Raw genomic sequence first — 19,531 nt, 5'->3', positions numbered from 1 at the left:
GGGTGGAAGGAACCTCAAGGACCATTTTGTCCAAGCTTTAAGCCAAATGTATCCAAGTAAGTCCTTCACATGGGCCTCCAAAGGAGCTGGACCCACGCTCAAGCCTCTGAAGCACACACAGACAGCATCAGCCTGAAAGAATCCCTGAACCCCAGCCTGCTGGGGGTTGGAGGGGACCTCTGGAGATCATCCAGTCCAACCCTCCTGCTAAAGCAGGGTCACCCACAGCAGCTTGCCCAGGATCACAATGTCATAGAATCACAGAATCAATAAGGTTGGAAGAGGCCTCAGAGCTGATCAAGTCCAAGCTGTCACCCAGCACCTCCTGACAACTCAACCATGGCTCCAAGGGCCACATCCAATCCCCTCTGCAACACCTCCAGCCATGGGGACTCCACCACCTCCCTGGGCAGCACAGCCCAAGGGCCAATTCCTCTTGCTGCCAACAACTTTCTCCTTCCCTCCAGCCTCAACCTCCCCTGGCACAGCTGCAGACTGTGTCCTCTTCTTCTGGGGCTGCTTGCCTGCCTGGCACAAGAGACCAACCCCCAGCTGGCTACAACCATGTCCAGGTGGGGTTGGGACCTCTCCAAAGAAGGAGTCTCCACAACCCCTCTGAGCTCCAGGTCTCTGGCACCCTCACAGCAATAGAACCTTCCAAGTTTCTCACCCTGCAGAAGTCACAGAGCATTTAGGGACCAAAAGAATCCTGACTCATTGGATCAGAATGGTGGGAGCTGGCAGGGACCTAGGGACACCATCCAGGCCAACCTTCCTGCTACAGCAGGGCACTCACAGCAGCCTGCCCAGGAGCACAAGGGAAGGTTTGGAAGCTCTCCACACCAGGAGACTCCACAGCCTCTCTGGGCAGCCTGCTCCAGGCCTCCAGCACCCTCACACCAAAGAAGTTTCCCCTCCTGCTCAGATGGAGCCTCCTGGGCTCCAGTTTGTGCCCCTTGCTCCTTGTCCTGTCCCTGGGCACCACTGAGCAGAGTCTGGCCCCAACCTCCTGCCCCCAACCCTTCAGCTCTTGCTGAGCATTGCTCAGCTCCCCTCTGGGGCTGCTCTGCTCCAGGCTCAACAGCCCCAGGGCTCTCTGGGCACCTCCAGCACACCCTCATAGCAAAGAATTTTCTCCTCAGCTTGAAGTGGAACCTCCTGGGTTCCAGTTTGTATCTGTGCTGAGAGCAACAGCCGGAGGAATCCTGCTTCCCATCTGACAGGGTGGATCAGGATTGCCTCCCATCAAACCCAGCTCTGCTGACACACCCAAGGGCTCTTTGGCTCCAGCAACACACTCAGCAGAGCCCTATGAGCCTGGGCAAAGCCTGGCCCTCCCCAGCACCTCTGCAAGGTTGGGGGGCTCCCAGAGCACCCCAGAGCTTTGTGCATGGCCCCAGCCCCCAGAACAGATGTCCCAGCAGAGCAGCATCCTGTGGGCGTGCAGGCTGGCTGCAGGCACGCTGAAGAACCCAGCTCTGCTCCTGACTCAGCTCAGTCCTTCCTCCCTCCCCGGTCTGGCAGCTGACTCCTGCATCCCAGACAGGGTTTAGTCACCAGCTTGCAGGGCTCCCAGTATTTTGGAGGGGGGGAAGGGGGTGTGTGTCCAATTCAGAGGTGCTGATGGAAGGCTGTGGCTGCCTGAAATGGAGCTGATGGCCCATCAGCTGGTGCCAGCAATTTGAAATGAGGAACTGAGATGAAGCTTTGGGGAGGGGAGGGAAGCAGCATTAGAACCCTCTGCTTCCTGGGAGCAGCACTGGTGCAGAGGAGAGGCAAATCCTTCAAGGGCAGGCTCACAGTAAGCTAAGGGTTGGAAGGCACCTCTGAAGATCATCGAGTCCAACCCCTCCTGCCAGAGCTGGACCACAGAATCCAGCACAGGTCACAGAGGAACACATCCAGGTGGGTCTTGAATGTCTCCAGAGAAGGAGAATAGGATAGGAACCCTCTGCTTCCTGGGACCAGCATTGGTGCAGAGAAGAGGAAAGTCCTTCAAGGGAAGGATAAGAACCTTCTGCTTCTTGGGAGCAGCATTGACGCAGAATCTTCAAGGGAAGGAGGATAGGAACCCTCTGCTTCCTGGGAGAGGCACTGGTGCAGAGGAGACAAAGGTCCTTCCAGGGAAGGATAAGAACCCTCTGCTTCCTGGGAGAGGCACTGGTGCAGAGGAGACAAAGGTCCTTCCAGGGAAGGATAAGAACCCTCTGCTTCTTGGGAGCAGCACTGGTGCACAGGAGAGAAAGGTCCTTCCAGGGAAGGATAAGAACCTTCTGCTTCCTGGGAGCAGCACTGGTGCAGAGGAGAGGAAGGTCCTTCTCTTGCTCCTCATGAAACCCTTGTTAAGTGTGATCCCTGTTGAAGGTTGGACTCAATGATCATAAACCAAACCTCTTCCAACCAAGACAGGTCTATGATTCTCTGACAACAGGAAGAGGGGGAAGCAGGCAGGGCCTGGGGCTCACCTGCTCCTTGGCACCACCTGTGCTGCCCTGAGCTCCTGCGGTCTCCTGAACTCTCCTGCTGCTGCCCTGTGAAGGGGACACAGGGTTGGGTCCATGGGATTTAAACTGGTGCAGCATGAAGCTCACCACTGTGCTGACTGCAGCCAAGTCCTCACTGCCACCCCACTTGCTGATGCCCCAGGAGTGCACCTAGCAGCCCCAGGAGCTCCTCTCACTGCCACAGGTTGTAAGCCCCTCAGCTGTCACTGCAGCGTGTCCCGGCTTCCCTGGCACGCCGCCGGTGGCACTGCCATCTGCTCTCCCTGCCTGAATCAGGGAATTCCTTTCCTGACTCCCACCTTTCATAAACAAGTCCTCATTCCCCAGGTGTCAGTTCTTCCTCTTTGGACAGGCTGAGCAATCCAGGACCTTGACCCCACCACATCCCTGCTGCCATCCGGCTGCAGAAGGCAAAGCTGCTGCCTGCCCAACACTGACTCACAGACGCAGGGCTCCGTCCCCTCCACCTGTGGCAGGAGCCCTCACCCCCAGCAATGCAGGCTGGGCTGTGAGTCAGGGCTGAGTGTGTGCCCCGGGCTCCTGCACATCATCCTGCTGCCGGGAATGAGAGCAGCCCCAGCCCGGTGACATCCATCCCTCTTCCTCAGCCGCAGGACTTGTGACAGCAGCCCAGCATGGGCAGGGCTTCCTTGTAAGGGCTGGGAACGGGAGTCAGCTGTGTCTCTGTCACCTACTTTGGGAGCAGGATTCCTGCTGGCAGCTCCTGGTGACATCACTCTGTAATGCGGTCCCAGTTTCAGTATTCCCCAGGCAGGATTGGGAATGCAATCCCTGGATTCCACTCCTGTGTGGTCAGACATCAACCTCGGGAGCCCTGGATTCCACACCTGCTTAGTCAGACACCGGCCCTGGGAGGCTCACCAAGAGCCTCTGCTCTCCAAGGGGAGCAGGAACTGGAGAGCTGCTTCATAGAACCACAGAACGGAGAGGGCTGGAAGGGAGCTCAGGGCTCAGCAGCAAATGCCAGGCAAAGGGACTCAGCAGGGTTGGAGAGGCTCTGGGAATAAGCTCTGTGTCTTCTGGAGCTCCAGACTTCATTTCAGAGGGAGGGTGGTGGCAGGGTCATGTTTTCCCCTTTCTAGGAGGAGTGAGAAGTGTCAAAAGCAGCCTTGGACTTGCTAGGAGGGGGGTGACCCCCTTCTGTGGGAACACAGTCATGGAATCACAGAGTGCATTGGGTTGGGAGGGACCCTCGAAGGTCATCTTGTCCAACCCCCTTGTAGTCAGCAGGGATCATAGAACTGTCAGGGTTGGAAGGGACCATCCAGTTCCAACCCCCTGCCCTGGGCAGGGACACCTCACACCACAGCAGGTTGCTCACAGCCACCTCCAGCCTGGCTGCAAACACCTCCAGGCAGGAGGCTTCCACCACCTCCCTGGGCAGCCTGGGCCAGGCTCTCACCACCCTCCTGGGGAACAACTTCTTCCTCACAGCCAAGCTCAAGCTCCCCACTTCTAGTTGGTTTTTTTTCCATTCCCCCCAGTCCTATCAATTGTTTGGGTCGAAAAAGACCTCCAAGATCACTGAGTCCAACCAGAACCCAACTACCATGGCTACTAAACCATGGCCCCAAGTGCCATGGCCACACCCTTCTTGACCACCTCCAGGGCTGGGGACTCCACCACCTCCCTGGGCAGCCTGTGCCAATCCCTGACCGCTCTTGCAGCAAAGGAATTTGTGTTCATCTTCAACTTAAAACCTCCCCTGGCACAATTTCAGGCCATTTCCCCTCCTTCTACCAGCTGATACTAGGGAGAAGAGACCAACCCCCACCTTACTCCAACCTCCTTGCAGGAAGCTGTAGAGAGCAAGGAGGTCTCCCCTAAGGCTCCTTTTCCCCAGTTCTCTCAGCTGCTCCTCACCAGACCCTTCCCCAGCTTCATTGCACTTCTCTGGACACAACTCCAGCCCCTCAATGTCCTCCTTGTAGTGAAGAGTCTCATCACCCACCCTAGAGGGATGAAGACATCTGAGAGAGCTGTCATGGGTCCCCTCCGTCCCTGGCAGAAGGGCTGGGCTGCAGCACAGTGCTCCCACCCAAGAGCCACACGTGCCTGTCTCCACAGCTCTGCCAGCAGAGAGCCACTGAGATGTTTTGGCAGGGAGGAATTTATGCCCTCGGGGAGCTGCTGTGCTCCTGGAGGTTTTCCTCCCCGAAGGGGAAGCAATGTGACGTGAGGAAACCACAGCTGGGGTTGAGAGCTGTTCCCCAGAGCTCACCCAGCAGCCAGCCTCATCCCAGGGGAAGCTTGATGAGCTTCTGGGACCCAGGAGATCCTTGCAGTGATGGTTTCCTTCCTGGGTTGTTTCCAGAGGAACAATTTGTCTCTAGCTGAGACAACCCAAAAGGGACACCCTGGAGGGTTTGCTCTGGCCTGCCATGGAGGTGTGGGGGAGAGCTTGCAGCTGAGCTGCAAGGGGGCTGAGAGCTGCAGAGGGGGCTGGGAGTTGCAGGGGGGGGATGAAAGCTGTAAGGGGAGGGCTGGGAGCTGCAAGGGGGGGGCTGGGAGCTGCAAGAGGTGGGCTGGGAGTTGCAAGGCGAGGGCTGGGAGTTGCAAGGGGGGGGATGAAAGCTGTAAGGGGAGGGCTGGGAGCTGCAAGGGGGGGGCTGGGAGTTGCAAGGGGGGGGCTGGGAGCTGCAAGAGGTGGGCTGGGAGTTGCAAGGGCGGGGGCTGGGAGTTGCAAGGGGGGGGGGATGAAAGCTGTAAGGGGAGGGCTGGGAGCTGCAAGGTGGGGCTGGGAGTTGCAAGGGCAGGCTGGGAGCTGCAAGGTCTCCCCCACACCTCCTGGGAAATGCTTTTGCAAGAGGGGTTTCTGAGAGAGGGACCAAAAAGGGCCCCCCTGGTGCAGGCTGAACCACTGCTCTTCCTGCCCTGACTGCAGGGACCCCTCTGATGACAGACTCATTTCTAGTCCCAGGTGCTGGCTTCCCAGAGCACTCAGCAGCTGTGGCCACAGCTCTGCCAAGGGCAGGGTCTAGAGAGCAGCTCAAAGAAGCCCTGCTGTGGGCATCAGTCCTCTCCAGGTAGGGTAGGGCAGCAACACTGAGCTGAAGGCCACCACGAGTCAGAGCAAGCAGTTTCAGCAGCTTGCTCTGTCTCATCCTGCCTCTCCCCCAAGACACTTTGGAGATAAGCAGCATTTGATCATCACTCAAGAGCTCTCACACCACCCTTATGCACAAGCCCTCCCTGAACTGCTCCAACCCCCCCTCCTACTAAGCACCCTCACAAAGGAAGGAGGAGGCCATAGATAGAGCAGCAACATCTACATCAAACATCCTCTCCACAGAGGGACTTCTCCACCCATGGCCAAACCACCCTCCTGGCTACCACCCCATGCTGGGGCTTGTTTCTTTTGAGGGGGTCAGGGAGTGATAGGACTGGAGGGGATGGAGCAAAACTAGAAGTGGGGAGCTTGAGATTGGCTGTGAGGAGAAGTTGTTGGCCATGAGGGTGGTGAGAGCCTGGCACAGGCTGCTCGGGGAGGTGGTGGAAGCCTCCTGCCTGGAGGTGTTTGCAGCCAGGCTGGATGTGGCTGTGAGCAAGCTGCTGTGGTGTGAGGTGTCCCTGCCCATGGCAGGGAGTTGGTGCTGGCTGAGCCCTGAGCTCCCTTCCACCCCTGATGATTCTATGATTCTTTGGCTCTTCTCCCAACCTCTCCCTCCAAGACCCTGCAACCACAGGGGTGCTCATGTGGCTGCTTCCTGCTTGCCCTGCAGAGATCTCTGCCATCAGCAGCAAAATGCTTGGGAGCAGAGGAAACCATTCAGCCCACATTTATAGTGGGGGGAGGAGGAGGAGGAGGTAGAGCCTCCAAAAGCTCTCAGCCTGCCTTGTGTGCAATCCAAATGCCCAGGAGGGCTTTGCTGGAGTAGCAGAAAGGCTCCAGCTCCCAGAGTACACTTCTTAGCTAGGCAAATGTGCTGCTTTTTTCCTCCTCTTCTTTTTTTTTCAGAGTTACACTACAGAAGGCAAATATTCAGTGCATTAATGATTTCCACTCTATTTCTGGTAAGCTCTGGAGCATCTTGGCAGCAGGCAGCAAGCATTCAGCAGAGGGGTGAGCTAGGGCAGGAAGAAAAGGGGGGGTGGGGGGAAAGGAGGGGGTGGAGGGGTGGAATATCAAGCCACCCTCTTTGAGTGCCAGAGAGGTGGCAACAGGCCCAAAACCTCCAGCAAGCAAGAAAAGAGACTCCCCTTGACCTGCACCCGAGAAGGAATGAGTCTTGAATGCTAAGCCTGAGCTATCAAGCAGGGCTCGGTGAGCAGGGACAGAGCTGCAGGGCTCACCATGCAGGGGCAGGGTTGCAGGGTGTGCTGGGGAGGGCTGCAGGGCTGGCTGGGCAGGGGCAGGGCTGCAGGGCTCGGTGAGCAGGGGCAGGGCTGCAGGGCTCAGCGAGCAGGGGCAGGGCTGCAGGGCTCGGTGAGCAGGGGCAGGGCTGTGGGGCTGGCCGGGCAGGGGCAGGGCTGCGGGGCTCGGCGAGCAGGGGCAGGGCTGTGGGGCTGGCCGGGCAGGGGCAGGGCTGCAGGGCTCGGTGAGCAGGGGCAGGGCTGTGGGGCTGGCCGGGCAGGGGCAGGGCTGCAGGGCTCGGTGAGCAGGGGCAGGGCTGCGGGGCTCAGCGAGCAGGGGCAGGGCTGCGGGGCTGCGGGGCTCGGTGAGCAGGGGCAGGGCTGCAGGGCTCAGCGAGCAGGGGCAGGGCTGCGGGGCTCGGCGAGCAGGGGCAGGGCTGCGGGGCTCGGTGAGCAGGGGCAGGGCTGCGGGGCTGCGGGGCTTGGTGAGCAGGGGCAGGGCTGCAGGGCTCAGTGAGCAGGGGCAGGGCTGCGGGGCTCGGTGAGCAGGGGCAGGGCTGCGGGGCTGGCCGGGCAGGGGCAGGGCTGCAGGGCTCGGTGAGCAGGGGCAGGGCTGCAGGGCTCGGCAAGCAGGGACAGGGCTGCAGGGCTCGGCGAGCAGGGGCAGGGCTGCAGGGCTCGGCGAGCAGGGGCAGGGATGCGGGGCTCGGCAAGCAGGGACAGGGCTGCAGGGCTCGGCGAGCAGGGGCAGGGCTGCAGGGCTCGGCGAGCAGGGGCAGGGCTGCAGGGCTCGGCAAGCAGGGACAGGGCTGCAGGGCTCGGCGAGCAGGGGCAGGGCTGCAGGGCTCGGCGAGCAGGGGCAGGGATGCGGGGCTCAGCGGGCAGGGCTGCAGGGCTCGGCAAGCAGGGACAGGGCTGCAGGGCTCGGCGAGCAGGGGCAGGGCTGCAGGGCTCGGCGAGCAGGGACAGGGCTGCAGGGCTCGGCGAGCAGGGGCAGGGATGCGGGGCTCAGCGGGCAGGGCTGCGGGGCTCAGCGGGCAGGGGCAGGGCTGCAGGGCGTGCTGGGCAGGGGCAGGGCTGCGGGGCTCAGCGAGCAGGGGCAGGGCTGAGGGGCTCAGCGAGCAGGGGCAGGGCTGCGGGGCGCGCTGGGCAGGGCTGCGGGGCTCAGCGGGCAGGGGCAGGGCTGCGGGGCTCGGCGAGCAGGGGCAGGGCTGCGGGGCTCAGCGAGCAGGGGCAGGGCTGCGGGGCTCAGCAGGCAGGGGCAGGGCTGTGGGGCTCGGTGAGCAGGGGCAGGGCTGCGGGGCTCAACAGGCAGGGGCAGGGCTGTGGGGCTCGGCGAGCAGGGGCAGGGCTGCGGGGCTCGGCGAGCAGGGGCAGGGCTGCGGGGCTCAGCAGGCAGGGGCAGGGCTGCAGGGCACGCCGGGCAGGGGCAGGGCTGCAGGGCTCAGCGGGCAGGGCTGCGGGGCTCAGCGGGCAGGGCTGCGGGGCTCAGCGAGCAGGGGCAGGGCTGCAGGGCGTGCTGGGCAGGGGCAGGGCTGCGGGGCTCAGCGGGCAGGGGCAGGGCTGTGGGGCGCGCTGGGCAGGGCTGCGAGGCTCAGCGAGCAGGGGCAGGGCTGCGGGGCTTGGCGAGCAGGGGCTGGGCTGGCCGAGCAGGGCTGCAGGGCTCAGCGAGCAGGGGCAGGGCTGCAGGGCTCGGTGAGCAGGGGCAGGGCTGCGGGGCTCGCTGGGCAGGGGCAGGGCTCGCCGAGCAGAGGCAGGGCTGCAGGGCTCAGTGAGCAGGGGCTGGGCTGGCCGAGCAGGGCTGCAGGGCTCAGTGAGCAGAGGCAGGGCTGCAGGGCTCAGTGAGCAGGGGCTGGGCTGGCCGAGCAGGGCTGCAGGGCTCGGCGAGCAGGGGCTGGGCTGGCCGAGCCGGGCTGCAGGGCTCAGCGAGCAGGGGCAGGGCTGCAGGGCTCGGTGAGCAGGGGCAGGGCTGCGGGGCTCGCTGGGCAGGGGCAGGGCTGCGGGGCTCAGCGAGCAGGGGCAGGGGCAGGGCTGCGGGGCTCGCCGGGCAGGGGCAGGGCTGCGGGGCTCAGCGAGCAGGGGCAGGGCTGCAGGGCTCAGCAGGCAGGGGCAGGGCTGCGGGGCTCAGCAGGCAGGGGCAGGGCTGCGGGGCTCAGCAGGCAGGGGCTGGGCTGCGGGGCTCAGCAGGCAGGGGCAGGGCTGCGGGGCTCAGCGAGCAGGGGCAGGGCTGCGGGGCTCAGCGAGCAGGGGCAGGGCTGCGGGGCTCGCCGGGCAGGGGCAGGGCTGCGGGGCTGCAGGGCTGCAGGCCTCGCTGAGCAGGGGCAGGGCTGCAGGGCATGCTGGGCAGGGGCAGGGCTGCGGGGCTGCAGGGCTCAGCGAGGAGGGGCAGGGCTGCGGGGCTCAGCGAGCAGGGGCAGGGCTGCGGGGCTCAGCGAGCAGGGGCAGGGCTGCGGGGCTCAGCGAGCAGGGGCAGGGCTGCGGGGCTTGGCGGGCAGGGGCAGGGCTGCGGGGCTCAGCGAGCAGGGGCAGGGCTGCGGGGCTTGGCGGGCAGGGGCAGGGCTGTGGGGCTGCGGGGCTCAGCGAGCAGGGGCAGGGCTGCGGGGCTGCAGGCCCCGCTGAGCAGGGGCAGGGCTGCAGGGCTGCAGGCCTCATCAAGCAGGGCTCTGCCTACCCTCTGCAGGCTGTCCCCCCCAGAGTGCTTGGGGCTCCTGGGAAGCTGCTTTCCTGCTTCTGGAACACGAAATGACTACCTGAGAGGGCAGGCTAACGCGTTAGCAATATCCCCTGCCCATTCCCACCCCTTTTCCTGCATCCTCACCCCTTCCCCTCCCCAAATTCTGCAGCACAGGAGCTGATGCCACTGCAAGAGGAGTCCAGGGCCTTTCATTTCAGGGACACAGCCTCATCATCTAGCAGGCAGGGTTTGGTTTTGGGGTTATTTTTGCCTTTATCCCCCAGCAGCCCTGAAGCCAAGCAGCTCGCTGCACCCCATGGATTGCAGGTGCTAAATTTAGAGACAGGTTTTGTTCCTTTTCCCGAAGGCCCTTCCCTGTAATGAGAGTCCCAGGCTCCTGCTGGAAGCTGTGGAACTTTGGCCTGTGATGATGGAATGGGTTTTTTTTTGGGGGGGGGGAGTGTTCTTTTAATTCATTCCACGGTCACTGGAACAATAGCAGAGCAACAAAAGGATGGTTTGAACAGGAGAGCATGGCCACCCCCCTCCCACTAGGAAGGATCAGCTTCCAGAGGTTGATTTATCATCAAAAAAGCCTTCCAGGATGAAAAAAAAGGAAAGAAATTGCCCCCGGCCCTTCTAGGAGCATCCACCAGCAAAACAGCCACTGTGCCTTTTAGCTTTAATTGGCAGCCAGCTCCCCACCCCCTGGCCCTGCTGCTGCTGCTGCCGAGGCCAGCTCAGCAACCCTGCTCAGCCGCCTCTGCCCTCTTCTCCCACCCCAGGGGAAACCAGCCAGGAGGTAGACACAAGGTAAGGGGACCTGTGTGGTCCCCCAGGTAGCCTCCAGCCTCTGCAAAGGTGTAGAACTGAGCAGAAAGAGCTCTGGCTGCACAGCCACAGCATGGTTTGGGTTAGAAGGGACCTTAAAAGCTCATTCAGTTCCAAGCCCCCCCAGCCAGGGGCAGGGACACCTCCCACCAGCCCAGGTTGCTCAAGACCTCATCCAGCCTGGCCTTGAACACCTCCAGGGAGGGAGCATCCACAGCCTCCCTGGGATACCTGTGCCAGTGCCTCCCCACCCTCACTAGCAAGAATTTCTTCCTCATCTCCAGTCTCAATATCCTCTCCTCCAGCTTAATTCCATTCCCCCCAAATGGGGAATGAGGATGAAGTCTCAGCTGTCTATAGTGAACAGAAGAGCAGAGGCAGTAAGGAGCCCTTTGGAATTCTCCAACTCACTGCTGCAGGCTTCCCATCCCTGTAATGAATATCAGCTAGGTCTCAGCCCTGCAGCCTCCTGGGCTGGTGCCAGGGAAGGCCAGGCAGACCTTCCTAGCAGCCCCTTCCTTCCTGCCTGCCTGCCTGTCCCCCTCCACCGGCAGGAGCCCTCAGCAACCATTCCTCTCACGTCCATCCTTGGCTGCAGCAGCGCAGTGCTCAGCCTTGGAAAGCCAAACCAGAGCCTTATAGGCAGTCAGCTGAAACCAGACACTCAGCTCTGACTCCGCCCTAAACTTCTCTTATCCCAGGTAGGATCAAACCCATGGCCAGGGTTGCTGTGAGCAGCCCAGAGGAGGGTGTCTGGCTGGGCCTCTCCCTGCATTCCCCAAGGAAAGTCCTCCCCAGCTCCTTCAAGCTTGTGCTGCCCTTTTCCTCCCAGCACACAGTCAGAGACAGAAGAATAAATCACAGTGTCACAGTGCATTAGAGGCTGGAAGGGACCTCAAGAGATCACCCAGTCCAACCCCTGCCCAAAGCAGGATCACCCAGGGTAGTCCACAGGAATGCACCCAGGTGGGGTTGGAAAGACTCCAGAGGAGACTCCACAGCCTCTCTGGGCAGCCTGCTCCAGGCCTCCAGTAGCCTCACTGTGAAGAAGTTTCTCCTCCTGTTGAGGTGAAACCTTCCAAGTTCAAACTTGAGCCCCTTGTTTCTTGTCTTGTTAGTGCACATCACCACAAAGAGCTGGGCCCCCTCCCCTTGCTCCTCACCCCTCAGCTATTGATGGACATTGATCAGATCCCCTCTCAGTCTTCTCTTCTCCAGACTAAACAGCCCCAGGGCTCTCAGTCTCTCTTCACAGGGGAGATGATCAAGTCCCCTAAGCACCCCCATGGCTCTCTGTTGGACTCTCTCCAGCAGGTCTCTGTCACTCTGCAACTGGGGAGCCCCAAACTGGACACAGGATTGCAGCTGTGGTCTCAGCAGGACAGAGCAGAGAGGCAGCAGAACCTCCCCAGCCCTGCTGGCCACACTTCTCTTGCTGCACCCCAGGCTCCCCTTGGCTCTCTTGGCCCCCAGGGCACATTGCTGTCCCCTGCAGACCTTGCTGCCCCCCAGCACTCCCAAGCTCTTTCTCCATGGAGCTGCTCTCCAGCAGGGCAACCTCTAACCTGTCCTGGTGCCTGCTGCTGTTCCTCCCCAGGTGCAGGGCCCTGCACTTGGCCTTGCTGAGCTCCAGGAGGGTTGCCTGCAGCCAGCTCTCAGCCTGCCCAGCTCTTGTTGGATGGCAGCACCGCCTAAGGGGTGTAACCCAAGTGGGCAATTAGGAGTGGAGCAATTACTGCAGGAGGATGCTGACACCAGCTGAAGGGTTCAGGCTGGGGCCTGGGTCGTGACAGCAGCAGAGCTGTCCTTGAGGGCAGTTTCTCCTCCAGAGCCTGCTTGCTCAGACTTCAGCTGCTCTGAACTTGGTGGGAGATGCTTCCTACAGCCACCTCCTGCAGCACTCCTGACAGCATTCCTGTCACACCACACTCAGATGGAGCCTACTACACCGGCTGGAGCTGGGATTGAAGAGTGGCCAACTGAAGGAACAAATCCTATTCTGGGAGCCACCAGGAATAGCTGCACACCAGAGGATGTAGCTCAACAGGAGACAGCTGGCTGCAAAACAAGCAATTTCCTCCTTCCACCTCACCTTCCAAGCCCTTTTTCTGGCTGCAAGGGCTCTTTAAAAAGCACCTTGCCCTCAGCCCTTTGCTTTACTTTGTACTCAAGTGCCCAGGCACAGATTTAGTTTGCCAGCTCCAGAATACCTTCCCAGGCCAATTTTCTCCAGCTCTGACCCCAAAGCAGCCCGAGGGCTGGCACAGAGCTGGGGCAGCAGGGCAGCAATTTGCATCTGGCTCCCTTTCCCAGCCCGGAGGCTTTTCAGTTCAGCAGCCACAACTTTTCCTGCCTTGGCCCATGCCTGTTGTTTCTGTGTGTGTGTGTCACGCTCTTTGTGACAGGAGGTGGCTGTGATTCACTGCCTTGGTTTGTTTTGCTTTGGGTTTTCTTTTCCAATCTGCCCAGAGCAACACAAAAGAGAGGAAAATATAAATTTGTTTCAACATTTCAACATTTTCATGCTACCAGCAGCACCAACCCTGTGAAAAATGAGCTGTCTGCAGAAAATAGCAGTGCTGGGAAAGTGAGAAGCCTTCTCCTGGAAGTGGTGATGCTCTGAGAGCTTGATGTGAAACTGTCCTGCCAAGATGTTTCACGCTCGTGGGGGGACCACAGCTCCTGAGAAAGGCCTCCTGCATTCAAGTGAGGAGGGAACACTGGTGCTAGCACCACAGTCTTCTCCTCCTTTTGCCACCTCCCCCCAGCAGCCTCATCTCGGAGCAGCTCTTCCTGTGCCAGCTGAACGCAGCACCCTGAGGAGCCAGAAGAGTTCCTACAGCTCTCAGAGATCACAGAATGGTCCAGGACCTCCAAAAGGGCATCCAGTCCAACCCCCTCTGCAGTCAGCAGGGGAAGCCTCAACTAGATCAGGTTGCCCAGAGCCCTCTCCAGCCTCACCTTGAATATCTCCCAGGACAGATCATCAACCACCAGCCTGGGCAACCTGTTGCAGTGTTCCAGCACCCTCATAGTGCAGAACATATTCCTCACATCCAATCTCAATCTGCTCTGCTCTGGTTTGAAGCCATTGCCCCATGTCCTGTCCCTGCAGGCCTTTGCAAACAGTCTCTCTCCAGCCTTCTTGCAGCCCCCTTCAGGTCCTGGCAGGCTGCTATTAGGTCTCTCTGGAGCCTCCTCTTCTCCAGGCTGAACACCCCCAGCTCCCTCACCCTGTCCTCATAGCAGAGCTGCTCCAATCCCCTGATCATTTTCATGGCCCTCCTCTGGACCCTCTCCATCAGGCCCAGGTCCTTCCTATATTGAGGGCTCCAGTCCTGAGATTCTTGACATGCTGGAAGGTGTCCAGAGAAGGGCAACAAAGCTGGGGAGGGGTCTGGAGCACAGCCCTGGGAGGAGAGGCTGAGGGAGCTGGGCTTGCTTAGCCTGCAGAAAAGGAGGCTCAGGGAGACCTTCTTGCTCTCTACAACTACCTGAAGGGAGGTTGGAGCCAGCTGGGGGTTGGTCTCTTCTCCCAAGCAAGCAGCCCCAGAAGAAGAGGACACAGTCTGCAGCTGTGCCAGGGGAGGTTCAGGCTGGATGCTAGGAGGAAATTCTACACACAGAGAGAGTGATTGCCCATTGGGATGTGCTGCCCAGGGAGGTGGTGGAGTCACCAGCACTGGAGGTGTTTAGGAGGAGACTTGATGGGGTGCTTGGTGCCATGGTTTGGTTGATTAGATGGTGTTGGGTGATAGGTTGGACTTGGTGATCTTGAAGGTCTCTTCCAACCTGGTCTGGTCTATTCTATTCTATTCTCCAGGGCAAAAAGAAGTGGCAGAGCTTGGCAAAGCCCTGGAGCTACTCTGAGCAGCGTGGGTGATTTCCAGGAACTGGGAAGTGGGAGCCAAGGCAGGCTAGAGCCAGCCTACCCAGACGAGAGTCAAGAGTATAATCTTCCTCTTCCCCTGCTCATCCCCTATGAGCTCCCCACCAGCTCAGCACCAGTCTCTTTCAGCTTCCAGCCTCATCTGTTAATGAGAGAGAAGGGAGCCATTAAACTGCCAGACCCCATCCTCCCCCAAGGTGGAAATGCAGCAGAGGGGCTGGGGGGTGGGGGTGGTGTTTGCCTCGGCTCTCCACACGTGCGAGTGAATAGGGACAAGGGACGAGACAAATCTTCAGCCTGGCAGGAGCTAAATATTCTTCCTGTGCTGCACCAAAGCCCCCAGGCTAGGGCAGGCTGCCCCCCCCCCCGCCCCCCCCCAGCCTTGAGGCTGTCCCAATGCTCGGTGACTTTCCGGTCATCAGACAGGCAGGCTGGGATGTCACCCTCCCGCTTGCTGCGGAGGGGCTGGAGCCGCCTGCTCCATCACTCTGATGGAGCAGAAGAGCAAACAGGCTATGTGTGCTGACAGGCAGGAGCTCCACCTGGGATGTGGATGCACCTTTTCCCCAGCAAAGCCCAGCTGGTCAGGGCTTGGTTAGGAAAAACAAATAAGTGGTAATACAGGAGGGCCAGGGGAGGAGGGAGATAAAGAGGAAGATAAGCAGGAACGCAGCGTGCGAGGCTGAAGCTGCTGAGAGCTGTTCCCCATCAGCAAATCTCAACAGATAAGGAGCTTGCCTTTTAGAGCCTCCCTTGGTTAGCAGGCTGCAAAGGGTAACAGCCAGAAGAGCCCCTGGCTTCACTGTGTGCTGGGTCAGCAGCAAAGGAAAAGAGGCAGCAGAGAGCCCTATGGCTGGAAAAAAGGACCTTTAGGTAGGAGCAATGCCCTGGAGCTGACCTCAGCCTCTTTCCCCTAAGAGGAACAAATCCTGCAGAGTCAGACCTGCTCTCAAATAGCTGCTTCCCCAGCTGGAGCTGAGAGCCAACCACCTGTGCCAGCTGCTAGCAGGGCTCCAGGGACCTCTCACCCTGCCCTGGGTGCCAAACACTCCCTGCTGGGTTGATCCCTCACCTCCCTCTTGGCAGCAAGGAGGAAAATAAAGGCAGAGCAGCAGCCAAGGCATTGGGGCTGGCTTCAGAACTGTGGAATTGTTTTGCTTGGAAGAGCCCTTTAAGGCCACTGAGTCCAACCATAAACCCCAAACTGTTAAGCTCAGCACTAAAACACGTCCCTCAGCACCACATCCACATGACTTTCAAATGCCTTCAGCGGTGGTGACTCCATCACTGCCTTGGGCAGCCTGTTCCAGGCCTTGACAACCCTTTCAAAGAAGAAATTGTTCCTCAAGTCCAACCTAAACCTCCCCTGGTGCAACTCGAGGCCGTTCCTCCTTGTCCTATCGTTTGTTCCTAAGGAGAAGAGACCAACTCCCACTTCGCTCCAACCTCCTTTCAGGGAGTTGTAGAGAGCAATGAGGCCTCCCCTCAGCCCCTTTTTACCTCCAGGCTGAACGACCCCAGCTCCCTCAGCTGCTCCTCCCAGGAGCTGTTCTCCAGACCTGGGGGAAGATCTGCAGAACACAGCGCTCCAGCCACCCACCACCTGGCCCACCGCCACCAGCCCAACTCCCCAGGACTGTGAAACTACTTAAATCCAGGAGCTCCAAGTCCTGAGGCAGGCTGACTCTGTTCCTTTGTCTTTAGGTCTGAGCTTGGGATTTTGCAGCCTAAGCCCAGGCACTTTTCCCCCTGCCCTCAGCTCACAACGAGGGAGCCCAGGGCACAGCATCAAGGTCAGGGCTCCCAGCCTGGGTCTGGCAAGAGGAGCAAAGCTCAGAGATAGAAGGGAAACCGCGACCTCGCCCAGCACCCATTTCCTCCTCTCCCTGAACGCTGCAGAGCCTGGAGAGGGATCCCCCACACAGCCTCTCTCCTGCTGGAGCGAGCTGAGCTCTGGGCAGCAGCGGGGAACTCTGCCTTGAGCCGCAGGCTGCAGCATCTCGAGGTGTTTCTGCTGAGGCTGCCGTACCTGACGCTACTGATGGGCTGTGGCGTGCGAGACATTTAATTAGGTGAAGAGCTGCCAGCTCCTGCAGAGCCCAGGGCTGAGGCTACCCCTGCAGCACAGCACAGGCAGCCCCAGCCCCACCACAAATGCTTATCTGAAGGTCCCAGAGCGTTTCTCTTCTCCACCCAGCTCCCAGCCTCCAGCACCAGGGCTCCAAGCCACAAGCCAGCACCCCTGTGGCCTTTTGCCCTGTGTGTGTGTGGGGCATTGGGGAAGTTCAAGAGGGCTCCCTCTCAGCCACTGCATCCCCTTTGCCCCTCTCTCATTTCTTCACCTTCCTCCAGAGCCTCCACTCTCCTCTTCACCCACAGACCTACTTCCTCAAGGCTTGCACTGAGAAAAATGCAATTAATCAGGGCACGGGGGTGGGGGGGAGGGGGGCTGGCTGCTAACGAGGGTGCCACACATCACCGATGCCTCCCTGAAATCACCCTTGGGCCTTGCCACAGCTGAGCTCAGAAAACTAAGAGAGGCACAGAGCTAAGCACAAGCTGATCCCTCCGCAGGGAGGTGTCCCAGCACTAATTGGCTTTGGTGTTCCTGGGTGACAGATCCTCCCCGGGCTCAGTGCCGGGAAAGCCACCCCCTGACAGCTGCAGGGAGAGGCCCAAATGACTGTGCTGCAGGTGCACACAAAGCACAGCCCACAAGAGACAGGTGCAAAGCAACCACCTGGAGTCCTCCTTTTCCTCCTCAGCACAGTTTTCACTCCAGGACAGGTGTTTCAAACCACAAATTCAACTCCCCCCACTTTCTCCCCTAAGCAGAGCAGGAGAAATGTCTATGGAGATATGCATGACCTTCCCCCCCCCCCCCCCCCCCATCCCCACTGTCAGGCTCTGTGCTTTCTCCTCCTCTTGCTTCCCCTTTTCTAGAGTCGTTAAGGTTAGAAAAGACCTCCCAGATCATCAAGTCCAACCCAACACCACCGTGGCCACTACACCACGTCCCAAAGTGGCAGCTCTTGAACACCCAAATGCGTTTGTGTGCAGCAACCTGGTGATGCCCTCCGTGCCCTCAGCACCTTTTATTTTGAACACCTCCATGGATGGTGACTCCACCACCTCCCTGGGCTGCCTGTTCCAATGCCTGAGCAGATAAAAACCAAGGATGCAGTGCTAGGAGCAACCTCTCGCTGCCCTCCCTTGCCGGGGGGAGGGGGGTGGGTCTCTCCTCTTTGTGCAACCACGGCACCTCCAAGCCACCCACCGAAGCCTTCCCCTCTTTCTCCTGCAGGCAGCGATGGGCCTGAAGGAGAAAGGGACCAGAAATAACAGCAGTGGAGTAACAGATGGTGCAGGGGGAAAAAAAAAAGCAGGGGGAATTGGGTGTCCTCTGAAGTTGCTGCTGAATGGGAAGCACAGAGGAGCTGCTGTGCTGCAGAGCAGCGAGAGCTCCGCAGCCTGCCTCAACCCGCCGGGCTCAGGCAAACAGCAGAAGCTTTGAAGGGGGAAGAGGAGACAAGCTGGGGGCTTTCTCTTAAAGCCCCCCTGGAGGGTATTAATTCCCCCCCCCCCCCCAAAAAAAAAAAGGGGGTGGTGGTGGAAAAAGAACACCCCAAAATCCAACAAAAAAAAGCTTGGATGGCAGACATGGGAGCAGTAAATGTTAGCCTGCTCTTTTCAACACACGAAGCTGGAGGCTGCCCTCCCAGCTTGCCCCTTGCAAACATTTCTTTGTTCAGGTTTGTGCTGAGATCAGAGGTCCTGGAGTGGCATTTTTTTGGGGGTGTGTGTGAGAGAGCTTTTCAGAGAGCAGAGCTTCTCTGCAAATATTTGCTCCCAGCACTCTGTTTGCAGCTAAGAGGGTGAGGACACAGCAGAGGAATAAGGAAAGGAACTGCATTGTGCAGAGAGATTTTTCTCTCCCCATGTCTCCCTGCAAGTTCAGGGGAAATGGTTACCGTGGCTGTGGGGGGCATTGGGCTGGGAGGAAAATGGGGGGGGAACAGGGCTGGGAGGAAAACGGGGGGGGAACACACCCAGCTGGGAGGAAAATGGGGTTAGGACACACACATGGAGGGGAGGAAGAAAAAAAAAGACTAGATGATCTTAAAGGTCTTTTCCAACCACAACAATCCTCTGTTTCTGTGGTCTAACATTTCAATTACAAGCAATCAAGAAAATCAGGAGGAGAAGCAGGTTTGGCTCATTTTAAGGGGAGCCAAAAAGTCTCCCTGAAGGCACCAAGGAAACGGCAAAACCGCCACCAACTCTTCTGCAAAGGCCAAGAGGCAGGTGAGCAAAGCTTCTCCCCCCCGGCCCCGCCGGCAGGCACGGCGAGGAGCTGTCAGCTGCAGCCGGCCGCTGCCGCATCTCAAGGTTGCAGCAGCGCCGGCAACTTACCTTGCGGAGCTGTGATGATCCTGGGGTTCACCTTGGAGCGCCCTGCCGCCCACGTCCCCGCTTGGCTGACCCACAGCACCACGAAGAAAGCGACGGGGGATCTCCTGCCCATTTCGACTCATTCAGCGGAGCAGAGAGCTCTTGAAGCTTGTGAGGCTGACAGCTGCATTGCTGCTTCATACAAAAGAATGGGAAGCCTCCGAGGCAGCCAATGGCTGAGAGCAAGGGAGGAGCTTCCTTAACTTGAGGCAAAGCTCTTCGGATCCCCAAAGTGGCACTTGCATTTAGGAGCTTGCCCCCCACAGCAGCCTTTTCTGGGCTTTTTGGCCCTTTATTTTGCTTTCCCTGTCTCCTTCCCCTCCCTTCTGGAAGGGGAAGGTGGGAACCTGCTGCCCTTTCCTCAGCTTCTGGGCAACCTGATCTAGCGTGGGGGTCCCTGCCCATGGCAGGGGGGGTTGGAACGAGGTGATCCTTAAGGTCCCTTCCAGCCCTGACAGTTCTGTGATTTAGGCTCTTGAGGCACGCTGCAGGCAGCAGAAGGCTTGTGATAACTTCTCGCAGAGGAAGGATGAGGTTGGCGTGAGTGAAAACGAGGATGAAAACCTGCGTGGAACGCCACACACGAGGAGTGACAGCAGACCAAGGGTGCAGAGGGAGACGACAAAAGACTGCAGCTCCCACTAGCTTAAATGGGGGGGGGGGGAACACGGGCAGAGAGCCAAGCAGGGGTGTGGAGGCAGCAGGACCAGCTTGCTAAAGACCCCTCTCCAGCACCGGGAGGATGCAGCAAGGCTGCGGCACACCGCCGGTGCCAGCGCTCGTTCCTGCCACTGCTTCAGCCAGAGAACAGCCAAGGGCCACTCCTAGCACAACGAAAAGCTGCTGAGCCCTTTGTCATCGGCAGCC

General features: G+C 59.5%; 1 protein-coding gene across 1 annotated transcript in view; it reads right to left on the bottom strand.

Moving 5' to 3' along the window:
- SEMA7A (semaphorin 7A (JohnMiltonHagen blood group)) overlaps window positions 1-18,798 on the bottom strand; it is a 51,574-nt gene extending 32,776 nt beyond the window's left edge. The window contains exon 1 of the mRNA XM_068144274.1: window positions 18,626-18,798. Within this exon, the coding sequence (XP_068000375.1) occupies window positions 18,626-18,737 (112 nt within the window). The 5' untranslated portion in view covers window positions 18,738-18,798. The remainder of the gene's footprint in view (window positions 1-18,625) is intronic.
- Window positions 18,799-19,531: the final 733 nt, after the last annotated feature.

This window comes from Melanerpes formicivorus, unplaced genomic scaffold, assembly GCF_026170545.1.
Source record: "Melanerpes formicivorus ecotype bairdi unplaced genomic scaffold, bMelFor1.0.p_v2 SCAF_10, whole genome shotgun sequence".
In the NCBI taxonomy this organism is placed as follows: Eukaryota; Metazoa; Chordata; class Aves; order Piciformes; family Picidae; genus Melanerpes; species Melanerpes formicivorus.
The sequence above is the reverse complement of the archived record's forward strand: the minus strand, read 5'-3'. Positions and strand labels throughout refer to the sequence as shown.